The sequence below is a fragment of the Chaetodon trifascialis genome, chromosome 5 (genome assembly GCF_039877785.1).
Source record: "Chaetodon trifascialis isolate fChaTrf1 chromosome 5, fChaTrf1.hap1, whole genome shotgun sequence".
NCBI classification, from domain to species: Eukaryota; Metazoa; Chordata; class Actinopteri; order Chaetodontiformes; family Chaetodontidae; genus Chaetodon; species Chaetodon trifascialis.
In genome coordinates, this window is record NC_092060.1 from 8165452 (window position 1) to 8186325 (window position 20874).

Below are 20874 nucleotides of genomic sequence, written 5' to 3' on the forward strand. Positions count from 1 at the left end.
GGACTTTTTAGAAATGCTCAGTTAGTGGTCCTGAGGATTAGAGCAGAGGACAGGAGGCAGGAAGAGACATGTGGATACTTGACAGAGAGAACAGAATATAGTAGATATACCATACTAAAGTATACTGTCAGGCAACTGACGAGCAAGGCCTCAGAGACAAACAGGAAGTAGAGTGAGAACTGAGAAGAGCAACTGAAACCGAAACAGCAGTTAAGTGCCCTGGTTAGACTGAATGAGCTGTGTGTTTGTGTGTGAAACACATCTGCTCCAACAAAAACCTATAACTACAGGCACGAAAGAAGCATGTTCCACTCACCTCACAAGCCCCTGCAGTCACTGCATGCACAAACATGCACACGAGCACCAAACCTTTTTTCTCTTATCAAGCCTGAGCTCTGACCCTGTTCCTCCAGTGACGAAGGGCAGCATGTCCTCAATATGAATTCCTCCCATGCGTCATAAAGCACAAGAAACATGAATAAATACAAAAGCAGGTCTTTATTCAGATTTACATGTTGATTCACATGTAGTTTTCATAATGTACAGACAATGAACAGCGGTGACATGTTGCAGTGAAGACTTTTGCTGCTTTGTGAGTAGCTAAGCAATTACCTCGGTTTGTCTTCTTTGAACTGAGTGGTCATGGTGTCCTTTGATCTGTCCCTTTGACTGAGACACACCTTGGTTTTATTACATCCCCCTGACATTGAACAACTTTTCCTGTTAACTTCTGGCTGCTATGGCGCCCTTGTACACGGAGAACAGAGCAGAAACGGACTCTATTTAAAAAACAAACCAAAAAAAGGGTTGGGTATGATGTTGATGGGGGGCACAAAGGCCTATCTGACGCAGGTGGCTGTGTGTAGAACGTTAGCTGTAGCATCTATCTCACCAAATGGGAAGATTCTTACCCGTACTTCCTGAAGATGCCACATGGATTTTAGTGGACATGCTCCACCAATGACCGTATTTATACTGTCTCTGCCATCCATTTTCATAATCACCACCACTTGCCTCACAATCACAACTGAAGCATAATGTGTCAGTGATGTGTACATATCCTTAATACACAAACTCAGTGCTGGCTTTATCTCCTTTGTGTTTTCTAACTGTAGTCACTTCATGTAGGAACTAGTTCACTCAGTCCTTGTTGCTGTGATATTTTAAAGCAAGTGGTCGCCTAGTGGTGATTTTAGGATTCACTGTGTGCACTCTGTGGACAGTATAACGGGTGGGGGGATGGCTCAGGGCGGGGTGCCACAAAATTTCCCTTATTTTCAAATCTCAGTGTTGACAGGTCCTTGCTAAATCTCTTCGTAATAAAAACACAGTCAGGCTTTAGGGGCAAAGTGTGTTATGGAAGTCTTGATCAGTTAGGTCAACCTAGGCTTAAATATTGAAAACATAAACTTTATTTAATTCATTTGCACTGGTATAAAGTCCTAATATGGATCACGCTGTTTGTATGCCAAGCTATACTTAGAGTAAGAAGGCACATTGAAGTTTCACCAACAGTTAACAGCGATCATTACAACTACAGGGTGATGTCAATCCCAACTGTTATTTCTCAATATTGTGCTCAGAGAGGATGAGGCCACTAGGACAGTGCTGAAGAAAAAAGGCTTCACAAGGACAAATACACGGTTAAAAAGACGAGTGTTTCTACTGGCTGTTGGCAAAATTATGAGCACACACTGCTTTCAATTTTGCCTGTGAATTGCAGCCCATCAAGAACTATGACCACACAGACATCAACGCAATCTCTCAGCATGTGATGCAAGTTTCTAACAATAAAAGGCACAAGGAGGAAACACTTGGTAAAGTGAAGCCTACTCCTCATCCAAACCCCTTTGATTCAATGACAATCTTAAATACTTCCACCATGATAGTGATGTGTCCAGTGTAAATCTCTCTAGTGCTTTGGTTCACAAAATCATGGCAGATTCCTATTTGTCCTATTGTTTCCTGACAGGAACTTTTAGAACTGTTCCCACTGGAGTTCTCTAAAGGCAGGCTGGGACTTTAGCCTGCTCACTGCTAATGCACTCACACTCATCATAGTTCATAACTGAGAGGCCACGACTCTCAAGGGTGCTAATATGAACATTTCATAATCTGATATGTTTTAGGTAAATATATTAGTCTAAATAATGTTGAAATCATTGAGCTTGCTCTAATTATGTCTTGTAAAATAGACAACAAATCAGAAATATCTTCCATCTGCTGCCACAGTTCATCATTCTGTGCATATATTTGTACTTTAAGATGTCAAAAGAACAATTTTATCGGTAAGACATCAGGCTTAAGGCGAATGGCTAATGTACTCTAAGCCAGGAAGAATGGAGAGGTGCGCACAGATGTTACAGAAGACTGCAACATCTGTGTGTGTGCGCTGAAGTCAATTGGGAAATGGGAAGTTTTGAGCCAAGAAGACTAGACGTTAAAAAACATGCAGGCTGAAAGACAACAGAGCTCGGCCTCTGCCGATGACACAGTCCTCTGCAACGCATCTCAAGCCCAGACTTCTCTATGCCTTCTTATCATAACATGATTCTCACTTTAAATGCGCACAATTAAAAACATATTACGCTCACTCCTCTTGCGGTAACCAGGTCTAGAATCTCTGTGCATAGACATATAGCCAACATGAGTCACTTCTCCATTCCTCCATGCTCCTCACTAAAACACTGCCTGCTGTCTCAATCCGCATGTAGGGCTGAATACAATTCCTGAAAGCTACCTGCCTGTGTCCCTCGCAGACGAAAGGACAGATAGTTTGAATCCAGCCGCGCTTGATCAAAGGCACACATCTTCAATAAGGCTTTTTCTCTCCTCTGTCACTCACACACGCACGCACGCACGCGCACACACACACACACACACACACACACACACACACACACACACACACACACACACACACACACACACACACACACACACACACACACACCAGTGCTGTTTGTAAGGTGCAGAAGCGGCTTGCAGGCACACATACATATGAGTTATATACATTATTAACACCAGGAGGCAGGAGAGAGAAGACATACATTGTTCACAGTCTGTCAGTCTGTCTGTCAGTGAGTCTGTCATTCTTTCTGTCTGCTCATCTGTCTGTGTTTTGGCGGATACATTGTCCTGAGGTCTCCAGACAGACAGACAGAAAGACAGACAGATACACACGCCTACTTTCCACTGCAGGGCAAATCAGGACTTCATAATTACTGCCATTCTTTACCTTGATAGAACAGCATGCCTTTGATTCTTTTTGCAACTTGCTAATGGTAAAGTTGGCTTGCCAACAGAGGTCTAATTTTCCATTAAAGTTCGTGTTCATTGCTTTGTTATGAACACAGATTGCTTCTAGGGAAACATGATCTTTGTTTCAGCTACATGTCCTATTACTTGGCACGCTGTTTCTTGCTAACGCTTCAGCTCACACTATTCTGACAGCAGGTTCTGATGCTCGATGGTGAATAAGGAGATTAAAAAAATGTCTATAAAATACAAAAAGAATTTCCTGTTTACAACTGTGAACTATGCTTTTAGGTCGGGATGCACCAATCCAACCATTCTGTCCCCATACCACACCGGGTACGGACCAGCTCTGAGTGCCGATAGTGTGTGCTGAAGTGTTAGTACGAAGCAACAGAGAAACAGGTCCACCAGTGACACACAGATGATTATGCTGTCTAAAAGGCCAGATACAGTCCAAAACAGATGTGGACATGTGGGCGCATTGATTGCAAATGTCTGTATACATGTCAGCCGGTGTGCAGTGTTCACTTGGTCAGACATGTTAAACTGCAAACAGATGGTCCAAATTGATGACATTTCCATCATTGCCACACAAAGGCAGAAATAATAAACTGGGCTCACCAATGAGTGGACAAGTCAAGCCATGGCTTATTGGTTAACACCAGGCAGCAATTTCTCCAATTAAAAGGTAAAGTGAAAGAATACATGGCCCAGACACAAGCTACGATAAAGTCAAAGGTTTTGAAGCTTGCCCTCTTTTGGCTCCTCTTAGCCCTGATGGACAAAACAAACAATCTTTGTCATTCCTATGCCCTGGAAGCAGTGACAATACTCCCTCATCTGGGGTCAGAGGTCAGGAAGTAGTGACGTCAGAGGTTTTCATAATGACACTTGCACGCATCTCGTGGGTGTGGCTTGTCGCTGCAGACACAAGAGAGTTCTGGCTGTAGGCCGGCGTCCAGCTGTCAGCATGGTAGCTGATGAGGGGGGCTGGGTCCCGCGTGCTGGTGACCCTGAAGTTGGGTTTGCCCGCGCTGACGAAGGTGGCCATGCCAGGAAGAGAACATGTGGGAACCCTGAGAACTGATTTGCTGGAGTCCCGCCTCCAAACTGCGCTGACACCCTGTCGGTTAAAAAACGATGAAAAAGGAGAAGAAGAAGAGGAAAGTAACATATCTGCATAAGCAAAAAAGCAGGGGCACAGCTGACGTCTGTTGTGGTGAAATTGTGCAGGATTACAGCATGAATAGAACACCAAAACCAGCACTGAACAAAATGATTGCAGGGCTGAATCATCACCTCTGTCATGCAGTCTGTATATTTGTACGTGATATATAAAACACATCTATGTCACTGGCCAAAAGTTCTTTCTTATTGGCTACTATTAAAACAGTTCACTACAGCACACTTAAGAACACTGTACTGTAGCTACTGATAAGAGCTGAGAGAGAGAGAGAGAGAGAGAGAGAGAGAGAGAGAGAGAGTGCGAGAGAGAGAGTGCGAGAGAGAGAGGGAGAGAGTGTGTGTGTTCAGTGTGGGTACAGTGTACTACAAAGGACAACCTCAGATCAAACTGTTAATGTTTGACAGCCACAGTTCCTGACAAGGCCCTCCCTCTTCTCAGTCTCTCGCAATATTACAGGAAAAGACACACACTCACTCACACTCACACAAGACACACACACACACACACACACACACACACACACACACACACACACACACACACACACACACACCTGTTTCAGCTGTAAGGTTGAAACAGGTAAAAACCTGTTTATCTGAAGATCAGAGCAGTTAATAATTCATTTATCACTCTCACCTCTGTGCAGAAGTGTGTATTAAAGGAGACTCACCTCTTTGGTGTCTTCTGTGTCACTGTCTGTGTCACTGCCTGTGGAAATAGACACACATAAGCGGTTAATGAATTAGCATGCAGGAAATGGCATTTTTTGCAAGAAGTCATCCTTAGATCACATACATCAGGGAGGGAGGAAAAACAGACAGAGTGAAAGATGTGAGCAGGAGAAAGAGTACAATCAAAGCTTGATTTGAAGCAGAAAAACAAAGTGACACGGCTCATATCCAACTGTGCATGTATAGTTTAAGCAGTGCAAACATGTGGACACAACAGCACAGTTAAATGCAAACAAACAAACACTTTAATGTTTGTAAAAGAGGAGATAAATGGCTTGAATTCGAACCCTGACTCCTCAAGTCATGGCTAATGACTGAGAGATATAACAAAACGTTCAACACACAGGGAGAGGAAGAATGGCAGATGGAACGATTACAACTATAAACTGGTAGAGCCGACCCTGCCTGAATGACCAGTTTGAGAAGAGGGAAGATGGATACACAAAGAGAGGTGACGTAAACAGATTTCACACTGTTACTTCAGCATCACCGTGTCAATTTGAGCCTGTATGGTTATTGATCTTTTTAGCAACCTTTCATATTGCACTTGATGCTGATCCTGCATTAGTCTTTTTATCCTTGTGCACGTTTTCTATTTTTTCTTGCAAGCACTTATCTTCTATCAGAAGCCTATTCCAGCTACAAGTTTAAAAACAGCCTGAACAAATCAAATTAAATCAGCATTCACAATCGTGATCATCTTTTATGTTTCAAATCTATAGATAAGATCTGAGGAGTGCAATTCAGATAATGCCACTTTAGGTGGATGGTGTGTTAGAGGATGATGTAATGACAGATAAGAAGAGTTCATCAGGTCACCATCTGAACCACATTTTTGCTTTTTTTTCTGGCTATTCAGAATTAATCAAACCAAAAAAGAAGTGATGTAACAGTCATATGAAGGCGTGTGTTTTAACACGGTCCATGTCAGTCTTCATAACTGTGGTCAAAACTGTGGTTCTCACTAGCTTCTGCAGCGCCTGCTTCTATAGGCCTGGTCCCATGTGACTAATCTATTGATGCTCCTTCTCATGTAAAATGTTGTAAAGCGTGGTGTGTTTGTGTGCGTATGTGCATGTATTTGTGTGTTGTCTCACCGCAGCATGAGGAAACAGGAGAGATCTGAAGCGGGTACGAGTGGGAGGAACTAACAGTCTGCTCTTCCATCTCAGTGGTCACTTCAATTGTCTGACAGACGAATGGCAGCTGCTCGCTGGTGATCACATGGTCTTCTACTGAACTGTGAATGGCTGTGAGTGGACAGGCAAGATACATCATGATAGGCTGATATGTTCATGTCAAGAGCCAGACTATCCAAGCAAGAGGTTTTAAGAAAGGTAGAACCCAAAATAGCCACAAACTACTAACAAAGAGGACTAAAGTAGTACCTGAGACACTGTCCGTCACTGGAAGCTCTGCTGTTTCCTGCTTGATCACTTCCTGTTTGGTCGTTTGCTGTTTGGTGTAGTCAATAGGTCCAACGTGAGCATCAGGAAGAGTCCTGTCTGGAAATGGAGAAGCTACCTGATGGGAAAAAAAGAAAGAAAAGGACAGAGGATCGTCAGTTGTGCATTGCAGTATTCGTGTCCAAAGGGTCTGCGCGTGTGCCCATCACACTGTGACGAACAACAGAATCACTATCAGCAGAACAGCATCGAGTAGAAAAACATTTCACTCAATCAGTTTCTACAAGTTACTTGCACCCCAATATTCACATGCCCATTCAAATACAGTATGCTCACTATAATAACTTCACCACATTCTACCTGCGCTAATGAGAAAGTCAGTCAGACAGCTGGGATGTAGTGACAGTGCGGAGACTTGCTCAGTGTTTAGCTACAAATGTCAACCTGAAAGTGAGGTTTATAAACACCTTATTCCAACTGAGACCAGGATACAGAGCAGACATCTGGAGCATTTCAGGCATCTAAACACACTAACTGAATTGACCACAATACACTAAACTAATCAGCCAAATATTAAACAAGCACTTAACAATGATGACGTCTTCTGGTTTATTTCTATTCAACATCTTGCTTAACAGACTGAACAGTTGTCAATATGATTGTAGTATTTCTGTCTCCTATTACTGATTTAATTTTTTCTTATTTCTTAAATTACACACTTGTGTGTTATTTAAGTAGACTTAAATATACATTAGAATATATCTATAATAAGTAAAACCTTTTTCAGGGAGTACTCTTTACGCTCAAATGTAAATGTAGCTGTAGAATGGAGGAGATTCTGCAGAAAGGTGAATGTTTTTTTATTCCTTTCTGTTGACTCTGGAAATGAAAAAGCAAATTCCATCCTTTCACGCTTCATTCACAACAGAGGTGCCAGCTACCGGTTTTACTTGTGCATGGCTTGGAGAGACAGCCAAACGGGGGAGGAAGGCTTAGTTACCGCACCTACTCTGGCAATCCGTGTGTCATTTGTGAACCGGGTTATTCATGTTCGATACTCAACTCAGGACTGGGTGAGATTTCCAGAACTCTTTTGCTCTGCTTCGGCACAACATTTCACAGCAAATGATTCTGTGATGCCTCATATGTCACCAAACTAGCCAGGATGACAATTAATTGCGAGGCCTGATCAGGAATTCAGAGACACACTTTTCTTTTGTGGTATTATTCTTTCCCATCATGCTCCTGTTCAACAGTGTTGCTACTTATGGTGAGCCCATATAAAATGTTGAATGTGTTTAATATGGTCGTGGGTTTCATATGGAAAAGGACTTTTCCATGTTTATCTACCTCTTTGTTTCCCTTGGGCCTCCCCTCCTTGTCTGTCTTCTTCTTGCCTAAATGGACATACAGACAGAAACAAACATCTTTCAGAAATCAAATTAAAAGGCGCAATTTATCTGGTGAGTAGAATAAAACAGTGAATATGGAATTTTAACTAAATCCAGTCAAGAGAAATAGATCAAATCTAGAAAAGTAATGGAGCTCTAACCACTCCAAGCGGAGGACTCACCTTTCTTCATGCTTCTCTCTGAGGACGAGAGCATCTTATATACTCTGAAAGCGTTAGTTCCCTTTTTGATGCTTTTATCCTTCACCTCCTCGATGTCCGGCAAGCTGTTCATGGCACAGCGGAAATTAGCCTTCCACGTCTTGGGATCTGGACGGTCTACACCAGGCTGGTATTTACCTGCACACACAGAAAATCACTGAAGACTGAACACATGATTGGTGCTGGCTATGAAAATGTGTCATAAATACACTTAATGCTGTAAAATGAGTTCATTTATTGGTCACTGAATTAAATATTGCTAGTGAGTACTGATATCAACAAAAAGCTATGCCCGCACACTCCAGCTGATGACTAAACGATTGATTTCACTGACATTCCAAACACCTCAAGTGTAGAACTGAAAAACATTTTTAAATGTTAGAGGTGAGCTGCCATTTCTTTTTTCTTTATTGGAATCTTTTGTCCGGCCCTGGGGATATCCTCTTGGCAGGAACCGAACTGATTTTCAGAACATTTCCCTCTTTACTGATGCAGTGAGGAGTCATGGGATTTCCTACTCTTCCAGAAACACTGTGCTTCCTAACAAAGGCACCTTAACAGAAGTTTCCTCAGGCCTGTCTGAATGGGACACTCCAACAACCTGATGATTTTGATTTCTCGCCTAAAATGTACTGCAAATCGAAAGTTTCCTCGATCTGAGGCAGAGACCTGCTGTGATGTCAGGCAAGCATGAAAATGAAAACCACTGAAAAGCAGAAGCAGTGAGCGTACGGTGTGGATCTGTGTGTTACTGTACCAGTGTGTATGGCCCATCTCATGAAGAGTGGAGCATCCTTCTCCAGGTCCCAGCCATGGCGTGCAGCATGCATCCACGGGATCTGGAAGATCCTCTTTTCCTACAGACATTTACATATTGTCAGCCCTTGAACTATAGTATTTGAGTGTGTGTGTTTGTGTTTGTTTGTGTGTGTGTGTGTGTGTGTGTGTGTGTGTGTGTGTGTGTGTGTGTGTGCATCAGTGTACACGTACTTTGTTAACCCATTTCAGCCCTGGTATCTGACAGGAGTTGATCTGCTCCTCCAGCCATGGCCGCATCCTCATTCTCTCCACTGGCATTGTGCCCTGTGAGCACACACAAATTCAGACACACACACAAAGCGATGTGTCATAAAAGTCATTGTTATCGTGTACTATGACAATTTCATGAGAAAAATAGGCTGGAATTAGAACATTGCAGCGATGCAAATATCAAAACAAAACAGCATGAGAGATGAGATGAAACAAACACTTAGGATTACTTTTCATGAAATCATCCTTTGTGAGCAAAACAAAGCGGACAATATACTTCATTTTGTCTGCGGTTGTAAAGATAAAATTCCTGTGAAGATAAAGTTCACTGTACAATTTGTGTTGTGAGGAACGTGTCATAAAATGTCATTTACGGTCCAATCATGTCTGCACCTGCAGCCACTTCGCCCACTCCCATCCACCTCCCAAAACTGACCTTCCTTGATCAAATCCAAGTTAAAATAAATGATTTCAGCAGGAAAACCGAGAGTGGGGACAACCGAGAGATCTAAATGAAGATAACGAATGCCACATGTTTATCTAAAAAAACAGTGAGAGCAATTTTTACCCATCACATTTGATTTAAGAGCAGAGTTATGATCCCTGCAGTCTGATGCGATCAAAGTCCGGTGGGCCAGGCCAGCCGTTGAGCTCGACACTCCCGATGCACAGCACAGTGAGCCAACACACTGCCTCCTGATGCGAGCGTGAGCTCCCGAACAGGTCAAACAGGGTGACATGGCACCGCATCAAATACAAAATATTATCCCTTATGAGCCACAGGGTTGAAACTTCCAGCTGCATCCGGCTTACTGCTCGGTGAAACACTGCATACAGCACATACAAGTTGACTGCAACACAATATCATAGGCTCTGTTTTACGATCAACTACATAGGTTTGAAAAGGTGGGAGTATAAATTCTATATTGTTTGGTACTTAAGGATGTTGAATCAGACGTTTTGCTAAGACTGTATGGGTGACAAGGGTGGTGAATCTTGATTAAAATGCAGAAAAGAAAATCATGTAGGTAAGTCATTAACTCGACCTAAACTAGTGTCTGAGCAGCAGTGCTACTTGTAATAATATGTGTGGGTTTTTTTGATTGCACAATGAGGGACATTTACTATACTTGATTCAAAAGAAGTAAGTAAATTGCACCAGCAGCCAGGTTATATGAATAATATGAATAATGAACAATATTTACAGTGTCTGCATGACTAAACTCTGTCACTATAATTACAACTATCAAAGTCTAGTGGTACATTTGTCGTTACAACATTAAAATTATATAAGGTTAAGCAGGATTTTGAAATGTTTTGACATGACTCGCCCTGCTTACTGACAACCATCCCAATATATATTTAATTTCTTAAATGTCTACAAAACACATTTCTAAGTTGCACAACTGAATAAGTTACCTCCAGTGCAGTTCAAATAAGACACAAGTATGAGAACTGTGATTTACTAACACGTGCAGGGAGGCCTGAATACAACATAAATATTGTTCACTCACATACTAAGTACAGTTACAACTACAACTGTTTGGAAACATTACTTCACACTGATATAACCAGTTTCTCTGATACTGCATGTTATCAACTTTAAAAAACGTCAAGTTCGAGCCACATTACGTCTGACTTTCGGTAAATGATAGGTTCAGGTTTATGAGGGCATTAAAGCTTCATTCTAGCAATACGGTCAACCGCGGTCTGTTTGCCTGCTTGCTGCCAGCGTGCTGACCCCACAACAACCGAGCCTAAAGTGAAAATAAATGCCATACCGAGTCAACAAACGCGGAGAAACACTACAGTACTACTTTCACTTACACAGCGAGCAAAAGGATCCGTCATGTCGTCCTGTAGGAAGTCTGTGTGGTGTGAGCGTTAGTCAACAGCGCTGATATGCGGAAATAAAACGTTACCTGTTCAGTTTGGACGGCCTGTAGCTTCACAGTCCTGCTGTCAGAATAACAAGCGCAGCTGAAGTTGGACAAGTTAATGTAATTGTGGTTGCAAGTGGAAAAGGGAAAATGTGTCGTTTATTTCTGTTTCTGTGTCCAGACCGAAAGCAAAACAACGGCTGGCTCGGGAAGTGGGCGCTCGAGCTGGAAATCCCCCTCCTGCTCTCGTGCTCTCGCTTTGGGTCGATGTCGAGCGGCGTCGCGGAAGTCTCTTGGCCGCGTGCGCGCTCCCCACGAAAAAACAGTCGCGAAGAGGTCTCACTCTGCCCTTATTTCGTGGTACCACGAAGGTCCACGCAGACCTCTTCTAGTGCTACATTTATTTAGCACATTAATAAACATATATACCAATGTAAATATACCAGTGTCAGCAAGAAGGCTGTTATTCATCTGTAGTAAAAACACGAAATTTAATTATATTACCCCATGTATCATTTGCTACTGATAGATACACACCTGTCACTCAAAACTCATCTATGCAACTCGAATGAAGTGCCTTGTCACAGTACTCTAAAATAGCATTTGTATTTTACACCACCAGTGCACAATACGCTACCGGGCACTATCGTGGCTGCGGTTTTAGTTCAATATCTAATTCCAAATTTGACTTCAGTTTTTTTGTTCATTTATCTTCCTCTGTGAGTGTACATACTTTGTTTATTTGTTTGTGATTAATATGTGACTAAAATGTTCCATTGTGACTAATCAATTATCCCTGAGTGTTGTTCCTATTTTTCATTTCTTTCTTTCTTTCTTTCTTTCTTTCTTTCTTTCTTTCTTTCTTTCTTTCTTTCTTTCTTTCTTTCTTTCTCCTGCACCTTACAGACTGCCTGACTTAACATTACTTAACTTAACATAACATTACATTACATACTAGCAAAAACGTTGAGAAACATAGTTGATATTCCACCTGTATACAGCTACAATACCGTGACCGAATACTAATAATAAAATACGGTTGTGTAAAACAACTTACAGCGTGAACAACTACTGATAACATGGTCAAAGTTTAACTGCAATAGGAGCGTGTGGTGAAAATCAACGCCTACTTTTGGGCCGTTGTCTTCCTGAACCTTATGTACAGTAGCGATACACGGAATGGAACATAGACGATCTTTGGGCTGAATTTCATTTTCACTTCCTCTCTGTCCTCCTCCCCCCATCCACCCCTTTCTGCACCGTTGATGCTGGAAACGAAACCAGAAACTTTTGACTACTTGTGTGTGTGTGTGTGTGTGTGTGTGTGTGTGTGTGTGTGTGTGTGTGTGTGTGTGTGTGTGTGTGTGTGTGTGTGTGTGTGTGTGTGTGTGTGTGTGTGTGTGTGTCAGAAAGAGATAACCCAGACCTTGTGCAGATCTCTGTTGGTCCACAATGCTGTGACAGGACCCAGAATGACTGTACAAAACTGCCTCCTGACACAGTTTGCATGTCTTTAGCTTGTAGCGAGTAGAGAACAGCGCTTTTCAAACGTCCCATTTTCTGTTCCTGTATTTTTCAAACGCTATTTTCTCTTTGGTGTAAACAGAAAGAGAGATGTAGGGAACAGACATGTGGCAGAAATGATACAAATTTCATGATCGTACTGAAACTTCGTCTAAAAATGTAGATAGCCTGCATCTTAAAGGTGGAATAGCTGCTATTCATGCATTAATGTGTTTTTATCTTAAAGTGGACACAGTGAGTGATTGAAGTCAATCATAATAATATATAATCAGGATTTTTTAAAAAATCCTTTTAAAACCTTTGCAACAGCTTAAAATGTCTGATGTAACTTTGGTTTTAATGACATGAGAATACAACAAATTCATTTCTTCACATTATTGGCAATATATTACCAATATCATACCACACTACTAAGCTACTCTGCATTTTTAATCATGTCCACATTTTCATCAGAAAGTGTAACAGTGCAGTGATAGGCCTGTTAAAAATAAACAAAAAAACATCCTAACTATAACTCTGTGTTCAATATAAAATGCACTTTGGTCAGTGTTTGAACCCACAGCTCTAACTATAGAGCATCAGTTCAACACAGGCGAATAAAGTGAAAGTCTGCACTGTCTAAATAACTGCAGGTGGGGTGTTTAATCTCCTGCACACACACACTGCAGCCGAGACAAGGGAGGGTATGATAGAGAGATATGTACTTTAACAGCAAGACTGACGGGCCAAAAGCAAAAGCAGACATGAAGACAGGAGGGAATATACACAGGTAAAAAAAAAAAAAAAAAAGTCATACTCTACGCACATATTGGAGGTCAAATCATTGAGACACACAGAAACAAGAGTGACTGCTGGAATCAAACATGACACCACTCTGCACAGGCAAAAACCATGAAGAAAACCTTATTCATCTGTATTTCAGCACTTCCACATGGTCCGATCTGTGCATCGAGGGTTAAATTATACGGAATTTCTGTTCCTGGAAGAGTGCGTGCCCTTGAAAGATCTGCTACTGCTGATTCATTTAAGGCTGCCAGAGCTACACTGAATGTTTCTCTGGCTTCCTCTTGTGGAGGCATGTTCACATGCTGTCACTGACTTGCAAAACAATCCTCACCAACTGTTAATCATTCATAAAGAGTTTTCGACAACGCTCCAAAGCAAAGTTCATAACAGGCCCAATTACAGCCTTTATCAGTGCTGATGTGCAAAGAGAAACTCTGAAGCAGTGTGTTGATATTTTAGTGATCTTGGAATTGAACCATCAGGTTTTTTTGTTGTTGTTGTTGTTGTTGTTTTGAAAAAAAAAAGACAGAGCAGCTTCAATGAAAGTCAAACCTTTGATACGCTGTGAATAGTAAGCCATTATAGACTCTTTAAACTCCAGGCCTCTGTTTGTCAGTGAACTAAATGCTGACCAGGAAAACAGCCCTGCAAGAGGCAACATTAAAACAAAAGTCTTCAGTTCAATGCAACTTTGTTTATGCTGCCACCTTCTGGCACAAGAGGCTAAGGGTTAACTCTAAACAAGCTCTCTGCACACAGTTGGACCGGACATGTTTTCAAAAATGTTTGTTCGGTGGGAAGAAGAATTGCTCACATTAAGTGAGGTCTTATGTACAAACCTGAAAAGAATGCAGTTTCTGTTGCTTGACCCAACTATCTGAGGCTTATCACAGATTGTCATAATTATGCAACAAGTCATTCAGCCATTATTACTGTCAGATTCAGGAGCTCCATGGACAAACACGTTTTGTCACACAGCCTCCAGGATCTCTGAGGCAGCAGCAGACTATCAGGGACGTAAAACTTCGGCAAAGAAATAGTTGTGAAACAGTAAATCTTTTTTTTGTTGTTTTTTTAATCTATCTTGCCTGACCTGATGGAGATACATTTGTGTCAAATCCTGAGTTGCAACATTCTGAAAAACTTTTCCTGGACACATGAATTATATTTTGTAGAAACATTGCAAAGAATAATTTGAGCAAACAAAAAAACGAACAGTAAATTCATTTCTGTGTTCGCTATTATCCCCCTACAGTGCACAACAATAACCTCCACAACAGCTTGATCAGCTGCCATTCTCTTAGCGACTGATAATGCTCATGATCGGATTGGAGACAAAAACAGCCAATCAGAAATGGCCTATTTTATTTCTGTGATTGGCTGGAACTATGTCACAGGCGCACAGGTTGAGGCAGTGTGCAGGCAAACTTCAGAGTACACCATGTTGCGCAAATGAAATTGTTCTTTGAATGGTAATAATTTGAGTACAAAATACAGAAGAGCACTGGGTGAGCGGTCTTGTGTTTACCTTTAGTATTGCCAAATAAATCTCTATATATTAACAATTCTTGTTCAAGGCATCAATGTGGAAGTATAAAAAATGAAGAAATATAACACCTCAATTCACAATCACATAAAAAAGGAAAGGCATGTTCTAGATATTCCACATCAGTATTCATATTTATTTTGTTAGCTGCAATATTGTTGGTAGATTTACAATCAACAAACAGCTACACACACATTATTAGAGACAGTGATCAGTTCTAAAAGCCTTTTTATGGTTGAATAATTTGGATTTTTTTTTTCATGTGATGAAGACTGGAGACTCAGAAGCTTTAAAAACTCTAAGGTCACAGTCACATTGATGAATTTGTGCTTGTGCATTTATTTTATTCCAAAACTGGTAAAAACAGAGAAGTTGTATGTGGTACACTAACTGTTGTATGCTAAAAATATACAGTAATAGTTTTGTGTAGTAACTCCACATGTAGTAAAGTCCACACTAACAAGCTCACTGAAAATGCCTCCCTGCAAAAGGTCCCAAGACTCGTTGACATTTGGGTTCTCTTGGTAGTCAGATTAAAACTCACATTGTCTTGTTTCATATGAATTATGCAATAAATCACAAAACTTTAGCACTTGGCCGGGGCAGGAAAGTAGAAGTCTTTTGTCAACATTGATACAATACAGGGGATCTGCTTCTTGCCACTGTATCCAGGCAGGCTGGAAGAAGACTCAAAGTAGTGCGCCACCTTGCGGTTGACTCGGGTCATGATCTGCATCAGCTCCAGCTCTCCGCTGAAACGCTGAAGCATCTCACACAAAGACTGCATGAACCAGGAGCCGTTGGATGTGTTTCTCCATGAGTAGTAGCCTGCAGGACAATTTACTGTGTTAACGCTCTGAGAAAAAGGTGCGCAGTGACACAGTGGATGTCAGATTTATAGGCCGTTATCGATTACATGAATGTAATGCAACTTTGCGGAAAGGCTATCAGTCACCTGGAGCTGTGGAATAAGCATACAGGAAATCTGCTTCCACTGGAATCCTCTCCGATGTTTGCTCTGCTACACTGTCAGTCTCGATGAGGGTTCCACCATCCAGGTCTGAGCCGCGGCAAGCCTGAAAAAGACAGGAAATGCAGGTATATGTACGAGCATTGGCTGTGATAGTGTTTCATGGCTGTACTGAGACTGTAGACAGGACAGGTGGCATAAAAGCCACTTAAACAACCAGCAGCGGCTGTTGTTAAAGTCCATTGTACCTCAAGAGAGACAAATTTCACTGGAGTCACATCTCTGGTGGTGTCACAGTGAGACCAGAATTTCTATTATTCAAACCTTGGCATCCCATCATAAGAACAAAATAAAAACATTTTCCTGTTGAGTCAACGTTTAGCACATTCCCTAATGTTCACATGTCTAATTTTCTCTGACTTTATTGCTATGAACTAAAACACCAAGGCAAATTCTTTGTATGTGAAAACCCACTTGGCAATAAACCTGACTCTGAGCCTGACTGAGAGTCTGTTTGCAAACACTCTAACAAACCTTGCACGTATGAGTCCACAGTGTGTGTGTGTGTGTGTGTGTGTGTGCGCGTGCGTGTGCATGTGCGTGTGTGTGTGCGTAATCACCTGTATGAAAAAGAGTTTTGGTTTCCCCACCAGACTCTTGCAGTTATCTCCTTTAAAGTGTCTAGTCAGGTTTTCAAACTCCTCTGGGCCGTCAGTTCCATATATCACCCCCTCATCTCCGTGACTTAGCAACACACACACAAATGATGCACTTCTACTGTGGTCCTCCTGGGATACTAGAGACACACACAAGTATAGACAAGAGACAGAGTGACATGACCAGTCTAGATACATTTTCCTCTCTCATGTTAAATGTTGGGCAACATAGCATCCTGAGGGCAGTGCTGGTTTTAGCATCTAGCAGTTTTAGTTCTCACACTGCAAGAATCTACAAGTCTAGCATGGATGACTACTGAACACTTCCCAGAACTCATTAAAGTTAATGAGTGTGTTCAGGAATTGAAAGGGAAACACTCTGAGACACTGCCATCTAGTGGTTCCTCCTGTGGTGTGCGAATGCTGCAAATGTCACCTAATAATTACTGAGTAACAACACCGGACCATTTAAAAGAGGCGCTAACATGACGGTGAACACAGTGTTTGTTCAGTCAGCTGACAAACTGATTCAACATGACAGTGTGAGAGGACGGGAAGGGTTTTTCTTTATGGTGACCGTGAATGAATGAATGAATGAATGAATGAATGAATGAATGAAAGAAAGAAAAACTGGAGTTTCTGTTACCGCTTAACATCAGTTGTTTCATCTGTCCCACAGTCTGATCATTGACAAATTTAATCTTATAACCCAGACCCGAGAAGATCTTCACGGCATTTGCGGCATCAACATCCGTCCCATTACGAGCACTCATCTCTGGAGAGAAACACACACACAAGTGGACATGTAGCAGACTTTCAAGCTACGTTATAGTCCAAAGAGCAGGGGCGTGAGCTGCTGAGCACTGAGTCTAACATTCATGCTACACAAAGTGAACTCACACGTCCTGTTTGTGAAACTTTGGACAGCTAATACTGGAGCTTTATTTTGTAGACCCAAGAGAGCAGAGAGTTTAGCAGTTAGACTAGTCTAATCTAATATTCACACCTGTGATTTGCCTACTGTGACTTGTCAAACTGTCTTCCAGAATAAAAGCACTACTTTATCTGCCACAGGTGTTATTCAGAGCTTCTTCTCTGTAAGTGTACTGCCTCTCCACTGGTGCAGCTACACACTCGCCACACCAAACTCTAGGAGCAGGAATGTACGAAATGTGGAGAGCATTATGTGATTGGAGCTCTAATCTTTTTTATCACCTGTAGCCAATTACTGTTGAACTCATACATGACTAATGGTTTTAGACATCTGCTAAAACTGGGTGACGCTCATGAGAATATATTTTGTTTACATGATTGAATTCACTGAACATTTGTGCAAGTAACCATGAGATGAAACAGACAGGTGTGTGTGTGTGTGTGTGTGTGTGTGTGTGTGTGTGTGTGTGTGTGTGTGTGTGTGTGTGTGTGTGTGTGTGTGTGTCTTGTTGAATGGGTGTGTTTACGTGTGCTTCTGTGGAAGTTCTTGTTGTTGATAATCAGACAGGTTCCGAGGCAGGGGTAGTCCATCTTATAGCGGTAAGGGTCACAGACTGCTGCTTTACTGTCGCTGACGGGGGCAGAGTCCATTTCCTCGGCAGTCTTACCACTGCCTGTGGGCCCTGCATTCGACCTGAATGTTCACACACACATACACACACTTGGAAATTATGTGAAACTGGAGGAACTTGTTTAGCATCATCACACTTAAACAGCACAGTGGCATCTCCACCTGAGGGGCTTGTAAAACCACAGTCTCCACACAATTGCATACATCACACATGTAGGAAGACCTGATGATTTTTGGAGTATCTCATGACACAGGGTGACGTGTCTAAACAGTAGTAGTGGTGTTATAAATGTATACATAACTTGCACCAAAGTGTGTGGCAGATTTTTTTTCTTTCTTTTCTATCTTTCTTGTGTAATTTAGCATTTCCACATCTATTGCATCCACTTGGGTGGCCATTTAGCTTTTCGAAAATATGTTCTTATTTTTTTAAATAATCTATGCCAATGGTTCATAGGCGCAAGGAAACCATGTGACCTTTGAAGCATCACATGAAGTAACATCAGTTTGTGATGATAGCAGTACATGAATGCGACCTGCTTTCTGTATCTATACTGTGTACTGAGTCCTGCTCAGACACACAGGAACCAGTTCTACTGGCAGAAAAAATTATTAATTCATTATTTGCATCTGTATTTATTGATATTCTGAAGGGGAAATCATTATTTCATTACCCAGAATATGATTATGATGCCTCTTGAACACTGGAAAATATTTATCAGGCTAAATGGTTCAGGGACATTGAATTTATGTAACATATCAAACCTGATCAGGAATTATGAGCCTCGCATGTGACTTAATGGAAACGATGGACAGACTCTCCTCTCTGATTTTAACTGTATCCATAATGAAAGTTAATGGGGGAAATGACAGAGAGTGGAAAGAAAAATATTTCTCATGAATTAAGAAATTTGGCATTCAGGCCTAAAATTAACACAGATTTGTAACTAGATGGTGAATCAGAAAACAAATAAAATATGAAACTTGAGGGTTTTACACTTGAGTTTAATCCGTTTTCAGGTGCAAACTACGCCTTTATCTTTTGTATTGGTGCAGAGTCCAGTGACCTAATATAATGCACAGCATAGCTCTGCCCTCCTTCAACCAAATGTCTAATCAGCCAGATAAGTGCAAACACCTGTGCAGGTGTGCAGGGCCTGTAATGACCTTATTCTCAGCATACAGGTTCAGCTGTACACCATGTCAGTCAAATAGTCATTAGTTGACCATACTTACGTCTTTGTAAAAAATTTTAGCGCGTCCAATGTATCCTCCTGCCCCTGCACGTCATCATCACCAGGAAACTCAGCCATCTTCCTGCAGATAAGAATGCACAGCAGAAAAAACACCAACCAGTTTGTAGATTTACATCTATCTTTCTCCTCCAGTTCCTCCTCCAGCACGCTAGCACAAAGCTTGTGCAGGGTTCATCAAACCACTTTCAATTCCATTTAAAACTTATCTTTTCTCATACCGGCTAAGCAACTTCACTTTAATTATTACATTGTAATTTGGGTGAACTAACCCTTTAAATGCTAGGTATGATTAACATTTAATGATTATTAAAGAACATTTGAGGTGGTCCACTGAAAGTGACTCCTCAGCAGAAAGCAGAAACTCTGAGTCTTTGAGTTAGGGCACAGGATGCTGTCTTAACCAGAACCCAGCAAACCCCTGATGGTTTGAACCTGACCACAGGAACCAGACTGCTTCTTCCTGCCAGCACGCAGTCAGTGTGGTTAGACTCACTGATGAATGAAGCGAGCTGATCATACATATATCCCATAATATATGACAGCAATATTACGTCATAATACAGCTTTAATGCATCAGCATAAATCCCATAATAAACAAAATGTTCGAGTGTAACGAACACCAAACACTGTCATGTAGGACGCACCTCATAGCGAAACTCCACTGACAAAACAGGAAATTATTTACGGCTCTTTTTATCAGCAGACATGTCCGGAAAAAGCGAAAAACGACCCCTGAAGTGTTCTGAATGGACACAAGTCACTGTTTCTATCATATAGAGAGTTTTTAATTTTATTTTTTGAAGTTTAATTACATATCACGTTAATACACGTTGTTTTCTGTGGAAGAGACTAACGGGAACATATGTTCAAAGCTTGGCGCACTGAGCTGTAATGTTCAAGTATCTTACATCCCGCCATGGATTCAAAAAGAGTGCAAGTGTGGTATCTTCCTTCAGGAAGTAACGTTAAAGCTACTGTGACTTGCGAATATGAGCTGACAACATCCATGAAACGGGTAATATATGCCATAACAGACTGGGTAAATAATTTTGGGCCAAATATATTCAAGTTTTAAACACTGACTGAATTCATAACTGCCTCCAACTTCTGACTGACATGTAAAAACACATCTGTCAGGTGACAGTTAGCAACACTAGTAACCTAAAGCAAACTAATGTGACCGCTGGTTGTCACGTACCTGCAACTGACACGACAGTCATATTTCGTCAAACTCGTGTGAATAATAATAATAATAAATGCAAAATAAACGTACCTTTTTCTATGACACGGTGGTGGATATGTGCGGTTCAGCCCCTCGTCCTAACATTACAAGGAAACGTCAAACTGTTAAATGCGCTGGCCAGAAACTCTCAGCCAATCAAGAACGCCGCTCTCTATGTGGGCGGGAGAACCCGAAAGAGGTCGGGCACACCTTGTCCTAAAGGAGCAGTTGATTGGCTTGTAAAACTG

At 41.5% G+C, this 20874-nt stretch overlaps 2 protein-coding genes across 3 annotated transcripts; both read right to left on the bottom strand.

Annotated features, from left to right (window-relative positions):
- Window positions 1-479: 479 nt before the first annotated feature.
- Window positions 480-11397, bottom strand: irf2b (interferon regulatory factor 2b). Of its 2 annotated transcripts, none has more exons than XM_070963033.1 (9): window positions 11145-11397; window positions 9184-9276; window positions 8951-9050; window positions 8155-8331; window positions 7932-7978; window positions 6564-6699; window positions 6273-6425; window positions 5115-5152; window positions 480-4381 (listed from the first exon to the last, which is right to left on the bottom strand). In XM_070963033.1, the coding sequence occupies exons 2-9, from the start codon at window positions 9268-9270 to the stop codon at window positions 4112-4114; spliced, it is 1008 nt and encodes a 335-aa protein (XP_070819134.1). In that variant the 5' UTR covers window positions 9271-9276; window positions 11145-11397; the 3' UTR covers window positions 480-4111. The 2 variants fall into 2 exon arrangements, with proteins under 2 accessions (XP_070819134.1, XP_070819133.1); XM_070963032.1 differs by lacking the exon at window positions 11145-11397 and adding an exon at window positions 11050-11073 and having other exon boundaries at window positions 3843-4381.
- Window positions 11398-15323: 3926 nt separating this feature from the next.
- On the bottom strand, window positions 15324-20700 carry LOC139331535 (caspase-3-like). The gene is made up of 7 exons (XM_070963035.1): window positions 20678-20700; window positions 19385-19465; window positions 18045-18211; window positions 17231-17359; window positions 16549-16724; window positions 15914-16034; window positions 15324-15786 (listed from the first exon to the last, which is right to left on the bottom strand). The coding sequence occupies exons 2-7, from the start codon at window positions 19459-19461 to the stop codon at window positions 15545-15547; spliced, it is 912 nt and encodes a 303-aa protein (XP_070819136.1). The 5' UTR covers window positions 19462-19465; window positions 20678-20700; the 3' UTR covers window positions 15324-15544.
- Window positions 20701-20874: the final 174 nt, after the last annotated feature.

Excerpts from the sequence above, each read along its gene's own strand:
- LOC139331535 (XM_070963035.1), bottom strand. The coding sequence starts at position 19,461 with ATGGCTGAGTTTCCTGGTGATGATGACGTGCAGGGGCAGGAGGATACA. Across the intron at positions 18,212-19,384 it reads CTAAAATTTTTTACAAAGAC|GTCGAATGCAGGGCCCACAG; the intron begins GTAAGTATGGTC and ends GTGAACATTCAG. Across the intron at positions 15,787-15,913 it reads TGCTTATTCCACAGCTCCAG|GCTACTACTCATGGAGAAAC; the intron begins GTGACTGATAGC and ends ATTGTCCTGCAG.
- irf2b (XM_070963032.1), bottom strand. The coding sequence starts at position 11,073 with ATGACGGATCCTTTTGCTCGCTGT. Across the intron at positions 6,700-7,931 it reads GGCCCAAGGGAAACAAAGAG|GTAGCTTCTCCATTTCCAGA; the intron begins GTAGATAAACAT and ends TTTTCCCATCAG. Across the intron at positions 5,153-6,272 it reads TCCTGTTTCCTCATGCTGCG|GCAGTGACACAGACAGTGAC; the intron begins GTGAGACAACAC and ends CTATTTCCACAG.